Source organism: Vulpes lagopus, chromosome 1, assembly GCF_018345385.1.
Source record: "Vulpes lagopus strain Blue_001 chromosome 1, ASM1834538v1, whole genome shotgun sequence".
Taxonomy (NCBI): Eukaryota; Metazoa; Chordata; class Mammalia; order Carnivora; family Canidae; genus Vulpes; species Vulpes lagopus.
The window spans coordinates 60,488,780-60,510,716 of record NC_054824.1 but is presented as its reverse complement, the minus strand read 5'-3'; the positions used below and the strand labels follow the sequence as shown (position 1 = coordinate 60,510,716).

Sequence of the window (21,937 nt, the reverse complement as noted above, 5' to 3'; positions counted from 1 at the left end):
AAATGGGAAGGGCTCCAGGCCAATGCTGATCCCTGAGAGGAGACAACAGGACAGTGAAACCTGACAGACCCAGGGGCTTCAAGGGGACTCAGGGCTCCATCGATTTTTTTAAGCTTTCACTAAAGCCTGGCATCCACTCTCACGGGCTGGTCGTGAGCATCAGTGCCTCATAGCAGGCCTTTGAGGAGTAGCCAATCTGGCTGGCCTCAGACATAGGGTGGGTTGGGAGGTAAAGGAAGGAGATTCTGTTTACTGGACACTTTCTGGGAGCCAGCTCTGGACCTAGTATTTTCCCATGCTTCAATCCTGTCAGAGGTAGAGGTTATGATAATTCCCATGGTAGAGAACAGGGCCCCCACACAGCACAGCTCCATGAATCGTCTGCTTATGGGGCCCCTGTGTGGCTCAGTGGGTTAAGCATCTGCCTTCAGCTTGGGTCAGGTCCCAGGGTCCTAAGATGGAGCCCCACATCATGTTGGGGTCAGGCTTCCTGCCCAGGAGGCAGTCTTCTTCTCCCTCTCTCTCTCCCCTTCTCTCCAGCTCATGCTCTCTCTCTCTCTCTCTCTCTCTCTCTCTCTTTCTCTCTCTCTCTCATAAATAAAATGTTTTAGGGATGCCTGGGTGGCTCTGCAGTTGAGGGTCTCCCTTTGGCTCAGGACAGGATCCCAGATTCCCAGGATCGAGTCCCACTCACATCAGGCTCTTGCATGGAGCCTGCTTCTCCTCCCTCTGCCTGTGTCTCTGCCTCTCTTTCTGTATCTCTCATGAATAAATAAATAAAATCTTAAAAAAAAAAAAAAAGTCTTCTCAGGCATCCCTAGCAGCCCCAACAGAGAGTCCCAGAGCAGCCAGCATGTGAATCCATTCTTCACCTGTCTGTGCAGCTCATGGCAGAGGAAGCCATGCAGTAGAGTGCTGTGGCTCCCTCAATGGGGAGCAGAAAGCGGTGGGAGGAGCAGGAGGCCCAGTGCTCCAGGGTCCCACCAGAACTCCTTAACTATACGGGGTGTCTGGCTGGCTCAGTCAGTAAAGCATTTGACTCTTAATCTTGGGGTTGTGAATTTAAGCCCCACATTGGGTGTAGAGATCACTTTATTTATTTATTTATTTTTTGAAGATTTTATTTATTTATTCATGAGAGACACACACACACACACAGAGGCAGAGATACGGGTAGAGGGAGAAGCAGACTCCATGCAGGGAGCCTGATGCGGGACTCGATTCTGGGTCCCCAGGATCACACCCTGGGCTGAAGGCAGCGCTAAACCGCTGAACCACTGGGGCTGCCCTGTAGAGATTACTTTAAAAAAAAAAAAAAAAAAAAACAGGGACGCCTTGGTGGCTCAGGAGTGCTTGCCTTTGGCCCAGGGCATGATCCTGGAGTCCCATGTCAGGCTCCCCTCATGGAGCCTGCTTCTCATTCTGCCTGTGTCCCTGCCTCTCTCTCTTCCTCTGTGTCTCTCATGAACAAATAAATCTTTAAAACAAAAACAAAAACAACAACAACAGAAACCTTCAGCTATATTGCAACTCTCACCCCACCCTCATCCTTGGTCTACCGGCTGCCTGTCTATCACCTTATCCGCTGAGTGTGTCTGTCCTGTGTCCCACTGCCTTGCACAGGCCTGGCATACAGTTGCTTGCACTTCAGTGCTTGTTGTTGACATGAATGGTCCAATTAATTGATGCCTATTGCAGGGATGAGGTGGAGGGGTGGTGGTCTCCATAATGCTTCTGGAAGGCCCTGAAAGTCTGGGAAGAGGACCAGGGAGGAGGACTCCAGGGCTCACTTACTGTCCAGTCCATAGTCCTCAGCTTCACAAATTGGCACTCAGATCCCCCTTTTTTTTTTTTTAATTAACTTTAAGGAACAGGAGGTTTAGCCAATTTCCTCAAAGTTGCTGGCCTATCCCCAGCAGCAGAGGGTGGAGGGTAGAGGTCAGGGTGGTGGTACAGGCAGGATCCATTACACAGGCTAAATGAGGAACTAGAAGGAATTGTTCCGTGTAGCTCTTTTGCCAGAGAGGATGGTAATCTTTCCAGGAAAGGCTGAGGAAATCCTTAGCAGAGCCCTTGGTTTTCTACCTTGGAGAAAATGGGGCAGGCTGATGGGTGTAGGGAAGGATTAATACAGGTGAAAGTGGGAAGGAGGTGGACAGGGAAGTTAAAATCAGAGTGGATAAAGGGAGTAGAGAGTAAACTATGACTAGACCCTGCTGGCACCTGCTTCCTCTCTTCACCTTCCTTCTCACCCCCCTTCTGGGGTTTCCCATTGTTACAACAGCCTGTTTCCCTTGCTTGCCCTGGAAACCCTCACTCTGCTCAGTGGTGAATGGTGAGAGGGGATGGGGGATGGGGATGAAGGATGGGGGCAGGTGTCTGGCTCCAGGTCCAGGGTCCAAGGATCTTGCAGCTGTGGAAACTGAGATTGGAGAGCCGTGTGACTTACTTGAGGTCACAGCAGTAGTTTATGTGGGTCAGTGCTTGGTTGGGACTACAGGGTACCCTAAAACTACACATTTCAGAGGGTCCCAGAGGGAACCATTGAGGTCTGATTTCTTCTCCCTTGGGTTCATGGGATCAGTTCCCCCTCTCCAAAAGGCTCTCTCCAGTTGTTCATGGCAACTGGGGTGTATATTCAGATCAATGAAGCTCTGGGGCTCTGCAGCACAGGGGTCTGGACAAGCAGACCTGAGTTTGGATCCCATCACAGAACCTCTATTGATTTATACTTGCATTGTTTATTGCCAAGCACTGAGGACACAGCAGCAGACAAAATAGAGTTTAGTCCCTCCATTCTTGGGAGGGGTGGCAGATAATCAACAAGGAAGTAAAATAAATTATATAGCATGTCGGATAATGATTTGCTGTGGAGACAAGTAAAACAAAGGTTAGATAGAGAGGAGATGGAGGAGTGTACTTTTTTTTTTTTTTTAAGATTTTATTTACTTATTCATGAGAGACACAGAGAGAGAGAGAGAGAGGCAGAGACACAGGCAGAGGGAGAAGCAGGCTCCGTGCAGGGAGCCCAATGTGGGACTCAATCCTGGGACTCCAGGATCACGCCTTGGGCCAAAGGCAGGCGCTAAACCTCTGAGCCACCCAGGGATCCCCTGGAGGAGTGTACTTTTAAATAGGATGGATAGGTAACATAGGAGCAAAGACTTGAAGGAGGTGAGAGAGAGAGCCACGTGGATACCTGGAGAAAGAGCCTTATGTGAAGGAGCAACAGTAGGTGCAAAGGCCCTGAGGCACAAAATATGTCTGGCATAATTAAGGATAAGCAAGGAAGCCGGTGTGGCTAGAGCAGAATGGCAGACAAGGATAGAAGTTGAGTCAAGAAGCTAGGGAAGATCAGACCACCCAAGGCCTTGTAGATCACAATGAAAGCCTTTAGCTTTAATTCTGAGTGAGATGGGAGCCACTGGGCAGTTTGTACAGAAAGAAGACAGGATCTGATTCATGTTTTATAAAGATCATTCTGGTCACTGTGTGGAAAAGAGAAACAGGACGCCAGTTAGGAGGCTACTACAATAATTCAGGTGAGAGATGATGAATGCTCACACAAGGGTAGTCATGGCGACATCAGTGAGGTGGTGAGATTCTGAATATGTTGAAAGTAGGGCTACTGACATTTACTAATATGGGTAGTGAACTGTAATGGGAAGAGAGAAGTCAAGAGAACGTCCAAGATTTTGGCCAGAGGAACTAGAAAGTGGCAGTTGCCACTTACAGAGATGGGAAGGCCCGAGGGAGGGGGCAGGTCTGGGGGAAGATCAGACCATTTATCTGCTGTATGACTCTGGGTAAGTTAATCACTCTGAACCTTGGTTTCCTCATCTTTACAATGGTTATAATAACGGCTCTCCTGCAGAGTGGAGGTAAGAACTAGTAAGATCATAAATTCACAGGATTGGCACCTGTGTGGACTCATTATGGGTCCTGTCCATGGCCCAGGGATGGCCCACAGCCAACACATCTCCTCTGGAAGTACCGGGAAAAAGACGAAGACTATGTCTATAAATCTGTGCTCTAGCTCCTCTCCTCTGCTTCCTCCAGGCAGAAGTGGGACAGGCCTTTTTGATATTTACATTTCCTTTCTTCAAGGTCTTTGATGGTTTTAGAAATGGTGGTGGTACCAATGGAGGCTGGGGGGGCGGGGCGGGGGGGGGAGGGGGATGAGGACAGATGATATTCCAGAGGCCCTGGAGTTTACAAGATAACTTTCATGGCCCTTATCTCTTCGGAGTCCCGGAAGACAAAAAGTAGCCCCATTTTAGGAAGTAGGAGGATGAGGCATTTAAAAACAGAACAAACCCAGGCTGTCCCTTTGTCAGGCTATCTCATGGAACTTCATTTATTTACTTATTTTAAAAGATTATTTATTTATTTATTTATTTGAGAAAGAGAGCAAGAATGGGGGAGGAAGTGGCAGAGGGAGAGGGAGAAACAGACTCCCAGGGTAGCAGGGAGCCCCATACTGGCTAGATTCCAGGACCCTGGAATCATGACCTGAGTGGAAGGCAGAAGCCAGGCATGTAATGGACTAGGCCACCCAGGCACCCCTGTGGAACTTCATTTAATCTTGAGGCAAAGGTGGGTAAAGATGGTCCTAAAGTGGCTATCTCTCTTCCTGCCCTGAGTGGGAGTGCCACCCAGCTGTGTCCAACTGGGCCCAGGTGTCAGATGGACTGTGACCCCACTCCTCAGTCCCTGGGAGACGGCCCACCAGTGTTTGCCCAGATCCTATTCTTCCCAAGTGGGCCACTCTCTGCTGGTGTGCGTGGTGTGTCTAGGCTGCAGCCTTCCCGCTGCTGAGGTTTGGGCAAGTGGGTCTCTCACATCATTCCATTCCAGTTACCCCTCCCAGTTACTCCCAGTTACTGAGCTAACAGAGGATGGGACTGGAGACCCGGAGGATCAATGTGCCTAAGGTCCCACTATTAGAAAGCGCAGCCTGGGGGATCCCTGGGTGGCACATCGGTTTGGCGCCTGCCTTTGGCCCAGGGCGTGATCCTGGAGACCCGGGATCAAATCCCACGTCGGGCTCCCGGTGCATGGAGCCTGCTTCTCCCTCTGCCTGTGTCTCTGCCTCTGTGTGTGTGTGTGTGACTATCAAATTAAAAAAAAAAAAAATTAAAAAAAAAAAAAGAAAAAAGAAAGCGCAGCCTGGGTTCCAACTCTGAGGTCTACACCCAGCAGTGACAATTCCTGCATATGTTCCTCCCACCTCTTCCAGCCCAGCTGCCCCCTCCCCTCAATGCACCAGGTGCCAGAACACAGCTGCCTCTTCATCGCTCCCTCCACCCAGGCAAGCTGTCCTAGGGCGGGGTTGGGCTTAGTGGAGGAGTGGTGGAGTGTCTGGGGAGGCTGTGCCCTTGTAGGCAAATTCCTCCAGAGACTGATTCTGAGCAACAGTTCCGACTGGTGAGAGCTGCTGCTGATGGGTGGGTGTGGGGGATTGGGAGGGTCGGAAGTGTCGGGTCAGGGTGGACCAAGGGGCCTCAGAAGAAAACTTAACGATTGCCTGGGGAAGAACTTCTGCTGGGGTGAGAAGAGTTGGGGAATGCCAGGGAGATTGAGGGTGTGCATGAAGTGTGTGTGGTGGTGGTGGTGGGGTGGACTGGCTAAAGGAGAGGTGATCTAGGGAACACCAGGAGCCACGGGGGCTCAGAGGGGCAACCTGTAGGTCTTAGCCCAGCTCTACTCATGCTTTGGTTCCATGTGATAAGAACCCTCCTGCCCCTGCTACCTTGCCAAGAGCAAGGGCTTCTGGAAAGCAAAAATGACCCACGAATTGAGGTGGGGAGAGCATAAGAGTAGAAACTGAAGTGGAGAGGAGTCTGCCTATCCTGTTTTTTTTTTTTTTTTTTTTTTTGCCAGGTGAGGAGGGAGCAGGAAAGGGACAAGCCTACAGCCTGGATTGCCTTCACAGCCATGCCCGCTCCACTGCTCCCACTGCTGCTGCGAACGCTGGTGTCTCGCTTGCTGCTGCCTGCCGCCCGCCTGGCCCGCCAGCACCTCCTGCCCCTGCTGCGTGGACTGGCCCGCCGCCTAGGCTCGCAGGAGGTTCGAGAGGCTTTGCTGGGCTGTCTGTTGTTCATCCTCAGCCAGAGACATCCGCCAGACGCTGAGGAGGCCTCCAGAGTGGCTGGCCAGGAGAGGAAGGAGAGGCTAGCTCCCCCCAAATGAGGCTACGATTCCTGCTACTGGCAGTATCATCAAAAGCCTTTTTTTTGGAGTAAGACAGTCCTGGCACCATCACTGAGCGCAGCCTGTCCCCTGTGCAGAAAACACGGTGGGGGACCAAGTACAAGGGTCTGACCGGGAATGCCTCCCCACTCCCAACAGGAATGCCTGGAAGATGCCCAGCACCCAGCAGAAAACTGATCGTTACCCCTCTCTGAATTCCTGCCAAGACACCTTTCCTAATCACATCTGGGTCTAAGTTGGGGGCAAGGAAGTGACTCTCCTCTCCCATGCCCGAATGGTGACATGAGGTCCAATGAGGGACACTGCTTACCCAGGGGTAACTGACAATTTCTCTGAAAGGCAAGATTTTTAACCCAGACGGTCTGTATCCAGACTCAGGATTTAACGTAAAATAATAGGACCTTGGTTCCCAGGGAGTCAGTCTTGGCCCAAAACCTGGCATGCATCAGGTGCTCAATAAACGTTTGTTGATTTGAGTTCTCCGGATGCCACTGAAAGTCGCGTCACCCACGCAGCTCCTACACTTCTGAGCAGAGCGAGACAGTCTAACCTGGCCAGGGGGAGGGGGCTGGGGCGGGGGCAAGGGTGGGGGTGGGGTGGGGAGCCACTCGAGGCTTCCTTTTGCTTCCTATTCCATCGTCCAGCAGTCCTCATCTCCTGGAGATTGTTTCTCTCGTGTGACTTCAGGCAGTATGTCCCACTGTGACCCAGCCGTCTTGGGTCCCATTTGGGCTGGCTAGCTCAAGGTAGGGGGAAAGACGTCCTAGGGCCAGGCTGGAACTCTTCTCACCCAGTGGTGTGGGAAGAGGGAGATTGGCTTGCTAAGGGACCCTGCGGGCCGCCAGCCTGGGGAGCAATGCAGAAATGCTTCCCCTGAGGGGCACTGTGTCCCCGCCCCCCCGCAGAGATTAGGCGGGGTGGGGCTGGAAGTGACCAGAGGCATTCACCTCAGTATTTCCGCCGCCTCAAAGAGCATCCCCTGAGGGGTCAAATGAGTTGTCAGATTCATTTGCATTCAGCCTCCGGATAATTTGCTTATTGTTCCCAAGCAATAGCCCTCCCTCCGGTCTGTCTCCCTCCCTCCAGGGGCCGTAGGTTCAGAGGGGGACCAGGAGGGATCCGGCCCCCACCCGGGGGTTAGAGGTGAGGCCGGAGTGTGCGCCCCCGCCCCGCGGGGCTTGCGGCCAGAACCCCGCCCCGCCCCCCCTGGGCACCATCTGCTTCCTCCGGGCGTCCTCAAAAGTCAGCACAGGTGCTCGCCCCTCTCGGGAAGGCGACCTGGGGGAAGGGGCGAAGGGAAGGCGGCTGGAGCGCGGGGTCCCCCAACCCCGTCCCCCTCTGGGGTCACGGGCACCTCCTCTTCCGTCGGACCCCGGCCTCGCCTGCCGCCGGCCTCCCGAAGCGCTCCTCGCCGCGGAACGGCGCTGGGCGGGACCGAGCAGGTCGAGCGCGGGGCGGGCGCCCGCGGAGCCGGTTGCAGCCCCTCTCCCGCCCGCAGCCCAGACCGGTCCGACCCGGCGCGGGCTGCGAGCTCGGGCCGCGGCCTCAGCCTCGAGGGGAGGAGGCCGGCCCGGAACCGGACGCCTGCCAGCCCGGGGATTTTCGTCCCCCAACTACAACCCCGGCAGGTGCGCGGGGAGCGGAGGCGGGCCGCTGGGCGGTGGGGCGGAGTCTGCGCGGTGCCCGAGCGCCCCGCGGGCCGGGTGGAGAGACGCGGGGTTAGGGCCCTAGTTGGGCGGCCGGGGGGCGGGGGGGGTGTAATACACGCGGTCGGGATCCGCTGTTTCCCACCGAGGGGGATGCTTTTCCGGGACTTTGAAGGCCACCTCCCCCACCCCCCGCCCCCGCTGCGCCACCCCAGCCTTCTGCAGAATGCCCCCAAGCCCGGAGCCCTGCCCTGAGCAAGGCTAGGGGGAGAGGTCTGAGGAGTTAGGGCTGGGAAGACCAAGCCCAGAGGTAGTCGACCTCAAATCTTGAACTCTGACTCTCGTTCTCACCCTCAAGTACATACCCACTAAGAAAATGAGGGAAGTGAGATGAGTCTGGTTATGGAGGGCTGGATCTCGTCTTTATTTTAAATATTGAGGTTTTGTTCATCATATATTTTTTTGTGCTAACTTTGATTTTTTTAAAAAATATCGCAGTAAAATATTGTTTATCATGACTCCTGAATTTTTTGCCACTCCCTTAAAATGTGCTCCTCAGGAGAGCGCCTCATTGGCCTGTCCGCAGTCCCGGCCCTGCCAAAAAGCCATGGACACAGTAATGCAACTGAGAACGCACAATCATGAGACAGGTGCTGGTGACAAACAGCCAAGCCAAGCAAATGCACAACAAACACAGATGGACATAAGCTGGGAAAAGTGAAACGTACGTGAGGTTGTGGGGCAGGCCTGAGGCCTAGAACAGGGAGTCTCCTGTAGCATGGGGGATGGGGTAGGAGGAGGTGCAGCTGGATCAGCCCTTTTTACCCTATTCCTGTGCTAAGGACCTGAGGGAGAAAGACAGAAGACTAAGCAGAGGGTGGCAGGACTGGCTGACACAATCACAGACTCCCCACCTGTGATTGTGAGTCGAGGCCTTGAGGCTGTCCAGCAGAGGGCCCTGGCACCCAGCAACCCTCTCTGGTCAGGAAAGGGCTCTGAAGGGGCGTGGATGCTGGCTGGTGGCCCAGGCAGAGTGAATGCCAGATGGGCTTCTCTCCAGCAATAACAGTCCTGGCTGTTGCCATCGGCTGAGCAGGCCAGGCCTCAGCGGGGGTGGGGGAGAGGAAACAGCCTTCCCCTGTCTGGCCTGGGACCCTCACCACTTCCCTCCAGTTTCTTTCCACTTCCAGCCCCCTCTGCACACAACTACAGCCTCTGGTCACCAGCCTGGCCAGGCCTGGCAATCTCTCTGACCACTAAGGCCTGCCACCCCCACAGGCCCAAAGATGGGAAATGAAGGTGGGGAAAGAGGGTACAAGGGAGAGGGGAGAGGAGGGCTGGGATAGGAAGACAGAGAGACTGGACAAACACAGGATGGGAATGGGGGTGGGAAGACCCAGACATGAAGCTGTCCTCAAGTCATGGGGCAGTGCCTAAGAAAATACCACCCATTCCCCCTTCCTGCCCTCTGTTTGGTTAAGGCTGGGGGATGATGGTGTGTCATGTCTCTGTGGGAAGAGCGGGAAGGCTGAGAACACCCCTTCTGGAGTAGCTTGGGGACAGTTCATGGATCCTAAGTAGAAAAGTTACTTTTCCCTTCAGGGTCCAGTCTGTTCCCTGGCAAGAAGATGTGACTTTGCCTCATCTTCATAATGGTAGTACCCCTAATTGTGTTTTGTTTAAAATGATTTTATTTATTTATTCATGAGAGATAGAGTGAGAGAGACAGAGACACAGGCAGAGGGAGAAGCAGGCTCCCCCAAGGAGCCCCATGTAGGTCTCAATACTGGATCCTGGATCCGGGGATCATGCCCTAAGTGGGAGGCAGAAGCTCAACGGCTGAGCCACCCAGGCGTCCCATACCCCTAATTGTTAATTGGCATCCATAGCTTCTCCCTAGGGACAGGTCTCTTGGGTGGTGGGAGCGGGGGTGCGCTGGATTGGACCTTCCTCCTTCACCTCTCTCCAGCCCTCGGATTGTCCTCCAGCACTGAGAGCTGCTCAAGGGGCTCTGATTCTTCCCTCCCCCTAAGTTACTGGCCAGAGAAAAGGAAGGGAATCACTCCCCCTCCCTTGGAGGTGCAAGAAGGGCTGACCACCCCTAGGCATGCCCACCCCCTTCCTCCTCAGCCCGTAGAGGATGTGGGGCTCAGCTAGGCTTGGCCTCTGCCTCTGAGTATCAGGACAATAGGATTCATTCAGGATATAAGGCTGTTGGGGGCTTCTTCTCTTACCACCTCGGGCTGTTCCTTAGCTTTTCCAAAGTTACGGATTTAGAAAGAGTGAATCCTGAGGGGCCTCCAGACCTGTGCCTCTACCCCATCCACCCGCCCCAGACACACATCCCCCGCCCCCAAGTCCCAGTTGAGGGGGGGAGGTGTTGGTGCGCGGGTGTGCGGGTCTGTGTGTGCTGGAGGCGGGAAAACTCACGACTCAGGTCATTGATTATACGGATTATACAGAGGGGTCCCTCGGCTTGAGGGTGCTTGAGGGTTGGGGGAGCAGAGAAGAGGTGCGAGGAGCAGAAGGTGGCAGTGAAAAGGGAGCGGGCGCTAGAAAGGAAGAAGGTGCAGCGTTGGAGAACGTGGCGTGGGTGGAGGGAGCTGGGAGAGCGATACCGGAGTCTCTGGGAGGGCCTGTGGACAGAGGGACGGGAGCGCGTCCCGACCAGTCTGGGCAGAAGGTTCGCTGCCGACAGAGTCCGGAGACGAGTTCTGGAGGGGTTTCTGGAGCCCTGCGCCGAGGGGACGAGGGCGCAGCCAGTGTGCGCCCGCCCCTCCGAGCCGCGGGTGCTCGTTAACCGAGCAGGGCTCGGCGCGGCAGCGCGCAGGGGTCCCGGCTTCAGAAATAGCGCGAGGCGTGGGGGGAGGCGGCGCGGCCGCTGCGGCCCGCGGAGAGGGGCCTCGCCTCGGGAGCTGCGCGGGCCGGGGGGTGCCGCTGGGGCGGGGCCGGGCGGCGCGGGCGGGGTGGGGGGAAGCGGACGCGGGCGGTGGGAGGGGGGGAGCGGGCTGCGGACGCCGGCCGGGGCGGGCCCAGCGGAGGGCGGGTTTGAATGGGCTTCGGCGGGCGCGGGAAGCTGCCGAGTGGGCGCGCGGATCTGGGCGCGGGAGGACGCCTTCCCAGCAGGTGCTGCCGGGGCCGGGGCCGGGGCCGGGGCCGGGGCCGGGGCCGGGGCCGGGGGTCGGGAGGCGCGGGCGCGGGCGCGGGGGGCGCCCTTTCCCGCCGCCAGGAGCGCGGGGAGGTCGGGCCTGCGGCTGGGCGGCGCGCACCGGGAGCGCCGCATGGGGGCCCCGCTGCCCCCGCGCCGAGCGTGCGGAGCCGCGCTGCACGTGGCGCGCCGGGCCCGGGGCGCGTGGGGACTCTGCGGAAATCGCGACCCGAGCGGGGCGTGGGCGGCCTGGCTCCCGGGCCCGAAACCGGCTGTCGCCGCGCTGACCTCCGCGAGGGGCGGGCGAGTAGATGGGTAATCTCCGTGTCGCAGCGGAGGGGCCGCGCCGGGGACTGCGCAGGGCGGGGGGGCTGGGGACGAGGGCGCGCGGCTCGGCGGTGAAGCCGGCGGCTCTTTCACCTCCGCCTGGGTTTTGGCCGAACTCGTGGTGCTGGCCTCCCCTTCCTGGGCGCATCCTCATTTACTCCCAGAGGAGACCCTACCTTAACCCAGAAGCCCTGGTTTCCTTCCCGGGGGAGAGCAGTGGTGGGTCCAGCCTGCTCTCAGCCTTGCCTTTCACTCTTCTTGCGGCCGCCCCTTGCCCTTTCCTCTCGGTAGGTTCCCATTTGTCCTCCTGCCTGTTGAGTTGTCAGTGTCAGGATGTGTATGTAATTGGGGGGGGGGGGTTGCCTTACACCTGAAGCTCTTGTCAGGCTGCAGATGACCTCATCCTCCACCTTATTTTTTTCCCTCATCTCCCAGTTACGGGGCTAGCTGAGAAGCAGCATTTAGACCTACGTTCCCACCCCCAAAGGTGGTTAGAATAAGCTGCACATTGAGTTGGAATTCCAGCGCACCCATTCGGTAGCCCTGTGATCTTAGACAAGTGACTCAACATCTCTGAACCTCAGCCGTCAGCCCTGCCTCTTTGTTCAATGGAGACAATTTAGTACTAGCTTATGGGCGGTTGTGAGGACAAGAGGGACTATCTGCAGAGAGTGGCCGGCCCCACATGTAATCCCAGGGAGTAGAGAATTTGATGCTACCCCCAAGGTGTGTCTAGAAGCTCGGATGCATGGGAGGTGCTGGGGGCCTGGAGGTGAGGAGGTGCTGGATCTGATGGTTATTTTCAGGGAGGCCTGGCAGGCCAGGGCATACCTCGAGGGGCACCAGATGCTCTGAACTGATGGTGCCAAATCCCTGGTTGCTGCCCGGCAAAGGCAGGCAAGGACAAAATACCTGAGCGGCCTGGCTGAAAGTCAGGATATGGGCAGAGGGAGCGCCCCCCGCCCCCCAGTTGAACTGTGCTCAGGACTAAGGTGGGGACTGCTGCAGCAGGAATAGAACGTGGCAGTATAGCTGGGGGAGAGGGCAGAAATGAATACTTTCTTGAGCCTAAGGCAGATTTTACTAAGGAAGGGAAGATACTTTAGTCTCTCCACCCCAGCTCCCATCTGGGTTGAAGCAATACCAGTTCTTTCACTGCCAGGAATCTTGCCTGTGGAGGTGGGGGGGTGGGGGTGGAGCACGGGATGTGCTGAGGTGTGAAGCTGGGAGTTCCCCTTCCCTGCTACCTAATAGAAAATCTGAGTCCTGAGCCTTCTTTGCCTATCCCCCACTGCCCCCCATCCTGCACCCCACCGAGGTAGAGCCCTCTTGCTCCCATCCTTCTTGAAAACAGAAAAACTGTCATTCACCACCAGTCCCCAGTGCCTAGAACAGAGATCCTCAGTAAATAGTTTTTGAAAAGATGAATGGAAGAAGCCCTCTGCCTCCATCTGGAGGTGTGTAGTTGTGCTCCTCCTGTCCCCTGCCTTGCAACCCAAGTGTGGGCCGGGGGGCGGGGGAAGGTGTTGAGGGAGGGCTTTGGAGAGTTTGGAATTTACCCAGGGAGGGGTTGAGAGGAATTATGGGGAGGAGTAGAAAAGGCCACTGAGGGTGTTGGAGGGCCCTGACATATCGCCCTGTCTCAGGCTGGGACCTGGAGCAATGGTTGTACCTGTGACTTGCCCTGCCTCCTCAGCTCCCCTGCTGAGACTGCTGGGTCTCTTATCTCCCGTTTTTTTTTTTTTTTTCTTTTTTAAGATTTTATCTATTTATTTGAGAGAGCAGTGAGCTCTCAAGTACTAGGGCACAAGCAGTGGGGAGTGGCAGGCAGAAGAAGCAGGGACCCCCCCCCCCCCCCCCCCCCGCTCCAAGTGGGCTGATCCCAGGACCCCAGAATCAGGACCCCAAGGCAGACACTTTTCTGACTGAGTCATCTAGGCACCCCTATCTCCCGGTTTTTATCTTCTGATTGTGCGTGTGCAAAAGAGACTTCTCCGAATGGGGCCGATCCCTCCCACTGCAAGGCCCGCGGGATTCTCTCCCCAGACGACGCCCTGTACCACTTTCTTCATTCCGCGCCCTTACCCAGGGGGAGCCCATGGACAAGGCTTGCTGCCAGAGCCTCAGCTAGGACCACCTCCCAGGGACTGCCCAGGCCCCCTCTGCTCTGACCCTTCTGCTGGCAAGTCTGGGCATCCGGTGAGTGTTGGCCCAGGCCAGGCCCAGGTGGGTGGGGAAACCAGTCCTCACCCCAAACAGCAGACCTGGCTTCAGAGCTAGACCCGCACGTGGGGTATGCGCCAGCACACGCCTGCCTGGCTTTTCCATGCTATCCAAAGGGAAGGCTGTCTCATCTGGTGCCAGGATGCCTCCCCTGCACGAGCGGGAAGCAAGAGGGGGATACTGAGCAGGGAGGCAGGGAGCTCTTAGGTCAGGCCTGGCCTGTGCCTCTGCTCCTCCAGTCTTCTCTCCAAGTCTGTTCACAGAAAGGGGAAGAGGACAGGGGCCTGGGAGTGAGTCAGAGAGGAACCAAGGGGGGATGGGGTGACCCTGGGGCCAGGGCTGGAGATTAGGGGGAGGGGCATGCTTAGTTATGGGAAGGACTGTGTCCCCACATCATGGTTAAGTGTTTTCCTAGAAAACTGGCCAGGAACTAGGAAATCCCTGGGCAGTGACTGGAAAGGTAGGTTAAAGTGCCACAGGGAGGCTGGAATCTGGGGTGCCTCCAGGAGGGGACAGGCTCCCCAGAGCCCCACTCTTGGCATGAGTGCAGAGGCCCCCCCTAGAGGGTGTGGAGGTCAGACTCACAGAGAGGGACCTGGGTGACGGCCGGCGGGGAGGTTGAGGGACATCTCTGGCTTCAGTCCTCTTCCCTGTGGTGGTGCTGCTGCTGCTGCTGCTGCTACTGCTGAGAATCTGTTTGTTTTGTGCCCTCCCTCCTCCCCTCCCCTCGCCCTCTTAGCTCTGACTCCTGTTTTCCCTCCTCCTGTCCCTCCTTCCCTCCTATTATCGTTGCAGTCCCTGACCCCTCTCATCCTCTTCTTTTCCTTGTCTGCCAGTCTTTCCCTCCCTGGCTCATACTTCCTCCTCCTCCTCCTCTCCTGCTCGCCACTCTCCTGTTTCCCAGCTTACAAACTGCTTCGGCGGCCGGATAAAAATAGCGGTGGCCAGGCTGGGAGCCAGGTAGAGCCGGAGCAGCCAGGGGGCCCAAGAGCACTGGCCACAGGGGTCAGATCGAGCAGTCAGTCCTACAGGGCAGGGCCAGGAGGGGGTCCTTTTGGACTCTTCAGCTTGCCCAATCTGTGTGCCCTGCCTGCCGCCTGCCCCTACAAGAGCCTAAAGAGGCCTATGGGGAAGCAGGGCCAAGACGTGGCCTCTCACTGCTTCTGCCCCCAGCCAGCGCCAGAAGGAGGGAGCTCTCAACCGGGCAAGACCGAGAACGCTGTCACCATGACAACCAGTCACCAGCCTCAGGACAGGTAGGGGGGAGGAGGGGGGGGCGCGGGGGGGGGGGGATCCTGGGCAGCAGATCCAGGGGAGCGGAAATGGGTCTCCAAGGGGCTGGGTGCGGTGTCCTTTGGAATTTGGGGTTTCCACTGCTGACTGGCCTCCCAGCAAAGTAGCTATGAGTCAGGTCTGCCTGAGGGGCGGGGGCCCTGTGTACCTTAACAGGGGTGCCTGTGGGGAGGGCCAGAATGGGTGGGCGGTGGCAGCCCTGCCCTGGCCTCTCAGTGTTTCCACTGTTGCTCTCCAGCCAGCTAGCAGCTTCCAGCTCCTCCCATCACTCTGGGGAAATATTTGGCGGCACCCCTGGTTCCAGAGCACATCTGGCAAAACTGCCCTCTCCGTCAGGCCTGGCCTTGAGCCTCTGCCTCAGATCACCCTGGCCCACCCTGGTCCTTGAGCTGACCTTCCTCTCACTCCGCTGCCCCCGGAGCCTATAAGTTAGACCCACTACCATGATTGTGCATATGTATTTGGCGGCGGGAGAGGCCCTGGCTCCGTGTAAGCCCTCCAAGGAGTCTGGGACCCAAGTTGATGATGAAGCCATGCCTGTGGTCCAAAATCCCCCAACCCCATCCCCTCACCTCTGCCCATCCAGTTCCCCTGTGCCAGAAGTCCAGATTTAGGCCACTTCTGGCTGTGCGACCTCAGGCACTTAGTTTAGTCATGCTGGGACCATTTCCCTGCCTGTGAAATCCAGGTGGGGTTTGTTTGGACGGGAGGGAATTTTAGGAGACAAAGTGAGTAAAGGCCGTAGGTTGGTTCCCTCCCTGTCCCCTCCATTTCCGGGCTGCCCGGCCTGTCAGAGCCTCGCCTCCCCTCCCCACAGCAGTTCCGTGGACCCTCTCCCATCTCTGTACACCTTGGTGCCCTCACCCAGCCCTACTCTGACCATCTGTTCTGGGCAGCCTTGGCCAGGAGTTTCTCCCTTCATTCTGGGCCTCTGAATCAAGCTCTTAGCTGTGTTCCTCAAAGTTAAGAGTTGGGGTGGGGGTGGGAGCTGTAGTTGCAGTGGTTCAGGCCTCCCTGCTTGAAAGGCCAGGCCGCTTGAAAGGCCAGGCCGGCCAGGCCTGTTTCTTCCTTGCCTCAGGCTTTGTCCCTGCCAATCTGAAGAAAGCAGGCATTGGCTGCCCGAGGCTATGGCAGACACATCTGGAGACCAGGGGGGTGGGGAGGAAGGGCCCATCCCAGACAGGGCCTGAGGTGCAGGGCTGGGGGCAATGCCCCTACAGGCTGAGGTGGCACTTATTATTTACTCTCTGTGGCCCCCCCGTACCTCCTGACCTACGCTACTGCTACGCAGTGTGACCTACAAAGCTAGTTTTGTCTGGGCCGGCGTTAAAAACAGCTCTCTCACTTCCCAGCCACCCCGAGTCACCCCACCCTTCTGTCCCACCAGGTCCAGAATGGTCTGGGAGTTTCTTGACCTCAAAATCCTCTTTGGGGAGCCACATAGTCCCTGCCCAGACGGCATAATCACTTCCATCCTGCCCGGTGGGGGTGGAAGACACTTGCTGTTTGCTTTCTTGCTCACCCGCCTACCCCCAGCCTTTAGCAGGATTTCCCAAACCACCTCCGGATGTGTGGGTCACACTGGTTCCCAAGCCTGCAGGGTCCCCCGAGTCTTCGGGGCTGAGAACCAAGGTCCTGTTGGCCAGGCCTTTCAGTCCTGTGTTCCTGGTCCCCTGCCCCCTGTGGACTTGTCCGTGCCCTGGCCCCTATCCCAGGACGCTTCCCTTTCCATATATACCCATCGGAGAACTGGGGCCCATGGACATAAACACAGATGCCTGTGCCCTGGGACACCTGGAGAGCCCACAAGTTGGGGAGCCAGAGGAGCTTAATTTAGGTTTGATCTGGGAAGGAGGGTGGGACAGAGGGTCACTTGGCCCCTCTTCCCTCTCCCATCCTCAGGTACAAAGCCGTCTGGCTTATCTTCTTCATGCTGGGTCTGGGGACGCTGCTTCCATGGAATTTTTTCATGACAGCCACCCAGGTGAGACTTAGGGGGGACTGGGCTCCCAAGGGCCATGTCCCCAGGGTACGCAGGGCCTGGATGTATGCTTGGGAGCACCAGGAGAGAAGTCTCAAGGCTTCTGTTTGCAATCCCACAGTATTTCACAAACCGCCTGGACGAGTCCCAGAATATGTCCTTGGTCACTGCTGAGCTGAGCAAGGACACCCAGCCCTCAGCCACCCCCACAGCTCCCTCCCCAGAGCGGAACTCTCTCAGCGCCATCTTCAATAATGTCATGACCTTATGTGCCATGCTACCCCTGTTGGTCTTCACCTGCCTTAACTCTTTCCTGCATCAGAGGTGAGCGCCCAGGCCCCTGGCCTGACCCCTCGCTCTCCCTGGGCTGAGCCGCCCCCACCCGCACCTCACCGCCCCTCCCTCTGCTGCCTCGGCCTCCGGCCTCTCTTGGCAGGATCCCCCAGTCCGTTCGGATCCTGGGCAGCCTGATAGCCATCCTGTTGGTGTTCCTGACCACTGCTATCCTGGTGAAGGTGCAACTGGATGCTGTGCCCTTCTTCATCATCACCATGGTCAAGATCGTTTTCATTAACTGTGAGCAGGGCTGGGAGGAGACCTGGGCCAGAGATCTTCCCACATCGCCCCCCCCACCCCTTCTTTCAGACCCACAGTCAGCCAGGAAAGGAGCCCATTCCTCCCCGTGGTGGAAATGGATGCTGCAGATGGTCAGGGCTCAAGAGGCCTGAGCAGACAGGGGCCCGGGCCAGGAGTCAGGGCAGAGAGGGCCATCTGATGGCAAGACTCACTGGGACCTGTTTTCCCACGGGCCCCCAAGCCACCCCCAGTGGAAGCAAGTCCCACTTTGCTCCCTCTCTCCTGCTGATGCCCACCTTGTGCCACCAGCATTCGGTGCCATCCTGCAGGGCAGCCTGTTTGGTCTGGCTGGCCTCCTGCCCACCAGCTACACTGCCCCCATCATGAGTGGCCAGGGCCTGGCAGGCTTCTTCGCCTCCGCGGCCATGATCTGCGCCATCGCCAGTAAGTGATGCAGCCTGTGTGCCTGCGTGTGCCTGCGTGTGCCTGCCGGCTGGGGGCGGACCACGGTGGGGGCGGGGGGGGGGGGGGGGGGCGGGGGCGGTGCCAGTCTCTGACCTCTGACCACCGGCGCTCCACACAGGTGGCTCAGAGCTATCAGAAAGTGCCTTCGGCTATTTTATCACAGCCTGTGTGGTTATTGTTTTGACCATCATCTGTTACCTGGTCCTGCCCCGACTGGTAAGCAAATGGAGAAAGCCGGATGTGGGGTGGAGGGTCCTTGGCTCCAGACCACTGGTGTTTTGAGAACCCAAACGAGGTCTGGAGCTTCCACCTCTGAATCCACCTCGCCTGTGTTCTCCACTTGGTAGGAGTTCTACCGCTACTACCAGCAGTTCAAGTTCGAAGGGCCTGGGGAGCAGGAGACCAAGTTGGACCTCATTAATAAAGGTCAGACTTGGGGCGCCTGGGTGGCTCAGTGGTGGAGCGGCTGCCTTCCGCTCGGAGCCTGATCCCGGGGTCCTGGGATTGGGTGTCACTTTAGGCTTCCCATGGGGAGCCGGCTTCTCCCTCTGCTTGTGTGTCTGCCTCTCTCTCTGTGTGTCTCAGGAATAAATACATTAAATTAAAAAAAAAAAAAAAGATAAAGGTCAGACTAGGCCTGCAGAAGCTGGGGTGGAGGGTGGCCTGCCCAGCAGGGGGCAGCATGCACACAGGGCACAAGTATGAACGTGCCAAATTTGCTGGTAGCCAGAAGCCGGAGGGACTGGGGGCTGTGATGAGAACAATACAAAACAAACGCTGGAGAAAATGAAATGGGAGATTCTGGATGCCCTTGAATGTCTGAGTGGCATGAGAAGCAATTTCAGATCCTTACAATAGGACGTGAAGCTCTTGGGAGAGGTGAGGGCCCCTGGGACTTGTGCCGTGGAATTTGCAGATATGGGCTGGCTGTTAGGGTATGGCTGTGCCCCGGGTCAGGGTGGTTCACCCCCAACTAGCCCCAGCTCTTTCGGGGAATGTTGGCGTGGCCTCCTGTTGTTCTGACCTACCCACAACTTGATGCTTCCACAACCTGTCATCCCCCACCCTCCAGGAGAGGAGCCAGTGGCAAACAAAGAGGAGTCCAGAGTTCCAGCCCCCAACTCTCAGCCCACCCAGCAAAGCCACTCTATCCGAGCCATCCTCAGAAATGTACGTGGGGCACAGTGTTCTGCTCTCTGCCCCTTACCCTCTTTTTCTCCTACTTGTGCCCCTCCCAACCTGTGTACTGTCCATCTGCTCCCTTTCTTACCCGAGACTGGCCTCTCCTGGATTCTCCTGTGTGTGTGTCTGTCTGTTGGGGGTGGAGATTCTGAGCTTTTTAATGCACAGCTGCCATGAAGACACGGTCCTGGATCCTTTTCTCCAGATCTTAGTCCCGGCTCTCTCCGTCTGCTTCATCTTCACGGTCACCATTGGAGTGTTTCCCGCCGTAACCGCTGAGGTCCAGTCCACCATTGCGGGCAACAGTGCCTGGGGTGAGGACACTGTGGGTTCCCAGGATGGGGACAGACCAGTGCTAGAGCGGGTTTGGGGGTGGGGGAAGAGGGAACCTGGGCTTCTATCTCCCTAACTCAACTCTCCTGGCCCATTTGCCCTTCCCTGGGCTGGAAAGCATCTTCTCTATTCTATAGCTGGGGAAACAGTCCAGGCATCCTCCAACAGGAGGGTTGGTTAGGGTCGCTAAATCTGTCTCTCTGGCCCTAATAACCACCCCCCAAATCTGCTCTTCTTCCAGGAAAGTACTTCATTCCTGTGTCTTGCTTCTTGACTTTCAATGTCTTTGACTGGCTGGGCCGGAGCCTCACAGCTATATTTACCTGGGTAAGTGGGGGATGGGGGCACCCAGCCCCTGTGAGAGGGTCAAGTTCAGCTTGAGAACCCCAGAAAGGGAATCAGAAAGTATGGTGGTAAGGGGACCATGATTTATTCAAAACAAGACAAAATCTACGTATAGTTAAATTGTACAAGTCTTACATGTACAGCTTAATGTCCATACACACTTGCACAAACACACACACAGGTGTGTGCGCATCCCTATATAATCATCACCCAGGTTGAGATACAGAACATTTCTAGCACTCCAGAAGGCTCGAGGAGGCTCCCTCACAGTCAGTATGTCCTAGGGGTAACCAGATTCAGTTCCCATCCTGAGGGGCCCCAGTGGAGGAGGACAGGGCAGCCCAGGCTGATACCCCCTGCCTCTCCGTAGCCTGGGAAGGACAGCCACTGGCTGCCAAGCCTGGTGCTTGCCCGGATGTTGTTCGTGCCTCTGCTGCTGCTGTGCAATGTCCAGCCCCGCCGCCACCTGGCTGTGGTCTTTGAGCACGACGCCTGGTTCATCATCTTCATGGCCGCCTTCGCCTTCTCCAATGGCTACCTCGCCAGTCTCTGCATGTGCTTCGGGCCCAAGTGAGTGGAGACCTGGGTGGCACTAAGCAGGGTCTAGAGCTCCAGTGGTGGGCGCCCAGTGGAAGGAGAGACTCCCCGATCCTGCAGGGGCATGGAGGTGAAGGAGTCGTGGTGGAGAATGGGGCACCCAGACTCCTAGATGGAGATGCAGGAAGACGGGCGACAGCCCTGGGGATATAGTCCCCCGGGAGGGAAACCCCCAGATCGGGTGGGGGTGGGTGGGGAAGTAGGATGGCTGTCAGCAAAATTCTGTGTTCGGCTGTCGGCCCATCACAGATGCTCCAGGTGGGGCCGGGGTAGGGGCCATTCTAAGGAAGCCTTGCCCTCCCGCCTTTAGGAAAGTGAAGCCAGCCGAGGCAGAGACAGCTGGAGCCATCATGGCCTTCTTTCTGTCTCTGGGCCTGGCACTGGGAGCTGTCTTCTCCTTCCTGTGCCGGTCAATTGTGTGACCATGGATGGATAGAAGGACTGCACTGACCACCTGCTCCTGCCCCCTTTCTTCTTCAGGGATGGGCCAGGGTGGTCTGAGGTTTTCTCTTTTAGCCAGCTTCTGCTTTCTCACAGCCTGTTCTGGGCCCAGGTGTCCAGGCCCTGAGGAGGGAGCCTCTACGGATGGACAGTGGGGACATTGTGGGCCTGAGGGTCAGAATCAAGGGGGAGGGCATGTGGGCTCTGCATCTGCTCAACCCCCCACCCCCCCTTGGCTCTGAAGGATCCCTGCTTGAGCAGGGCAGCAGAAGCTTCTGGGCTCAGAGAGAAAGAGTGTGTGTATGTGTGTGTGTGTGTGTCTGTCTGTTCATCTGCGTATATATACCAGGGGTGGCTAGGGGCCAGGACTGTTTGTCTAAGGTCCGATCAGATATTTCCACCCCACCTTCTCCCCATGTACCTCCTGCCCCCACATCTCCATGTCCCTCTCCTGCTCCCCCTTGCCTTGTTCCTACCAATCACACAACCTGTACAGTTGCCATTTTACTGCCCTTTTTTATATTCAACAGAAACCAGGTGCCTTTGGAGGCTCTCTGATAAAATAAATCTTTTTTTTTTCTCCGCGGCTCCTTGTGTCCTCCAGCCACAGATCCACACCCTCGAGATCGAGGGCATCAGGATGGCAGCCTGAATCTGGGGGATGAGCATGACCCAGCTGAGCCTCCGCCAGCCCTGGGCCTGGGTCCAAAGATGGGGGGTGGGGGCATTTAGTCCTCTTAGCCTCAGAGGGGCTGCAGTGCCCCCTGCTGGGGCCACAGAGGAGGGACAGGCCTGGAGCCAGGCCACCCAGACCGCTGGCTGAGCCTGATAAAAGGCCATTTTTCTTTGCTGCTCTATTCCTTATTTCACAGGACTGGGGGTAGAGCCCCATCTTTCTTTTGTCTTCACTGCCACCTCCTCCGCCTGTCGTCACCCCTCACCCCTCAGCCTCAGGGATAAACCTACAAAAGCTGGTCTGCCCTCCTCCCCCCAGTCCCCTTCCCTGGCTGCACTCCCACACCTCCAGGGTTGTCCCCTGCCTGGTATTCACAGCGCCCATGTGTCCTTGAATTGGAACTGGGCCCTCCCCTTTCCTTCTTCAACTCACCTAGGGATGGTGTGGGACTCTCAGAGTGGCTCTGAAGGGAGCCATACCAAAGACTATAC

The 21,937-nt window shown here is 56.9% G+C and overlaps 3 protein-coding genes across 9 annotated transcripts; 2 read left to right on the top strand and 1 right to left on the bottom strand.

Moving 5' to 3' along the window:
• Positions 1 to 5,247: 5,247 nt before the first annotated feature.
• On the top strand, positions 5,248 to 6,689 carry MYMX (myomixer, myoblast fusion factor). 2 transcript variants are annotated; one of them, XM_041771939.1, is made up of 2 exons: positions 5,248 to 5,447; positions 5,884 to 6,689. In XM_041771939.1, the coding sequence occupies exon 2, from the start codon at positions 5,938 to 5,940 to the stop codon at positions 6,190 to 6,192; it is 255 nt and encodes an 84-aa protein (XP_041627873.1). In that variant the 5' UTR covers positions 5,248 to 5,447; positions 5,884 to 5,937; the 3' UTR covers positions 6,193 to 6,689. The 2 variants fall into 2 exon arrangements, with proteins under 2 accessions (XP_041627873.1, XP_041627865.1); XM_041771931.1 differs by having other exon boundaries at positions 5,249 to 5,427.
• Positions 6,690 to 7,456: 767 nt separating this feature from the next.
• On the bottom strand, positions 7,457 to 11,142 carry LOC121486767 (proline-rich protein 2-like). The gene is made up of 3 exons (XM_041748001.1): positions 11,073 to 11,142; positions 10,290 to 10,988; positions 7,457 to 7,866 (listed from the first exon to the last, which is right to left on the bottom strand). The coding sequence occupies exons 1-3, from the start codon at positions 11,140 to 11,142 to the stop codon at positions 7,457 to 7,459; spliced, it is 1,179 nt and encodes a 392-aa protein (XP_041603935.1).
• On the top strand, positions 7,457 to 21,350 carry SLC29A1 (solute carrier family 29 member 1 (Augustine blood group)). 6 transcript variants are annotated; one of them, XM_041765819.1, is made up of 14 exons: positions 7,457 to 7,841; positions 13,424 to 13,533; positions 14,731 to 14,813; positions 16,753 to 16,834; positions 16,953 to 17,155; positions 17,268 to 17,407; positions 17,717 to 17,851; positions 17,991 to 18,088; positions 18,220 to 18,298; positions 18,945 to 19,042; positions 19,260 to 19,368; positions 19,629 to 19,714; positions 20,103 to 20,302; positions 20,640 to 21,350. In XM_041765819.1, the coding sequence occupies exons 3-14, from the start codon at positions 14,785 to 14,787 to the stop codon at positions 20,749 to 20,751; spliced, it is 1,371 nt and encodes a 456-aa protein (XP_041621753.1). In that variant the 5' UTR covers positions 7,457 to 7,841; positions 13,424 to 13,533; positions 14,731 to 14,784; the 3' UTR covers positions 20,752 to 21,350. The 6 variants fall into 6 exon arrangements, with proteins under 6 accessions (XP_041621753.1, XP_041621773.1, XP_041621764.1 ...); XM_041765839.1 differs by lacking the exon at positions 7,457 to 7,841 and adding an exon at positions 8,437 to 8,583; XM_041765830.1 differs by lacking the exon at positions 7,457 to 7,841 and adding an exon at positions 10,839 to 10,985.
• Positions 21,351 to 21,937: the final 587 nt, after the last annotated feature.

What these genes read in the sequence shown, in the direction of transcription:
- MYMX (XM_041771939.1), top strand. Translation starts at nt 5,938, where the DNA reads ATGCCCGCTCCACTGCTCCCACTGCTGCTGCGAACGCTGGTGTCTCGC.
- LOC121486767 (XM_041748001.1), bottom strand. Translation starts at nt 11,142, where the DNA reads ATGCGGCGCTCCCGGTGCGCGCCGCCCAGCCGCAGGCCCGACCTCCCC. An exon ending in GCTCCTGGCGGCGGGAAAGG is followed by an intron (nt 10,989 to 11,072) that starts GCGCCCCCCGCG and finishes CGGCCCCGGCAG; the next exon opens with CACCTGCTGGGAAGGCGTCC. An exon ending in TATAATCAATGACCTGAGTC is followed by an intron (nt 7,867 to 10,289) that starts GTGAGTTTTCCC and finishes CCCACCGCCCAG; the next exon opens with CGGCCCGCCTCCGCTCCCCG.
- SLC29A1 (XM_041765813.1), top strand. An exon ending in GTTGGACCTCATTAATAAAG is followed by an intron (nt 18,299 to 18,944) that starts GTCAGACTTGGG and finishes CCCACCCTCCAG; the next exon opens with GAGAGGAGCCAGTGGCAAAC. An exon ending in TCACAGCTATATTTACCTGG is followed by an intron (nt 19,715 to 20,102) that starts GTAAGTGGGGGA and finishes GCCTCTCCGTAG; the next exon opens with CCTGGGAAGGACAGCCACTG.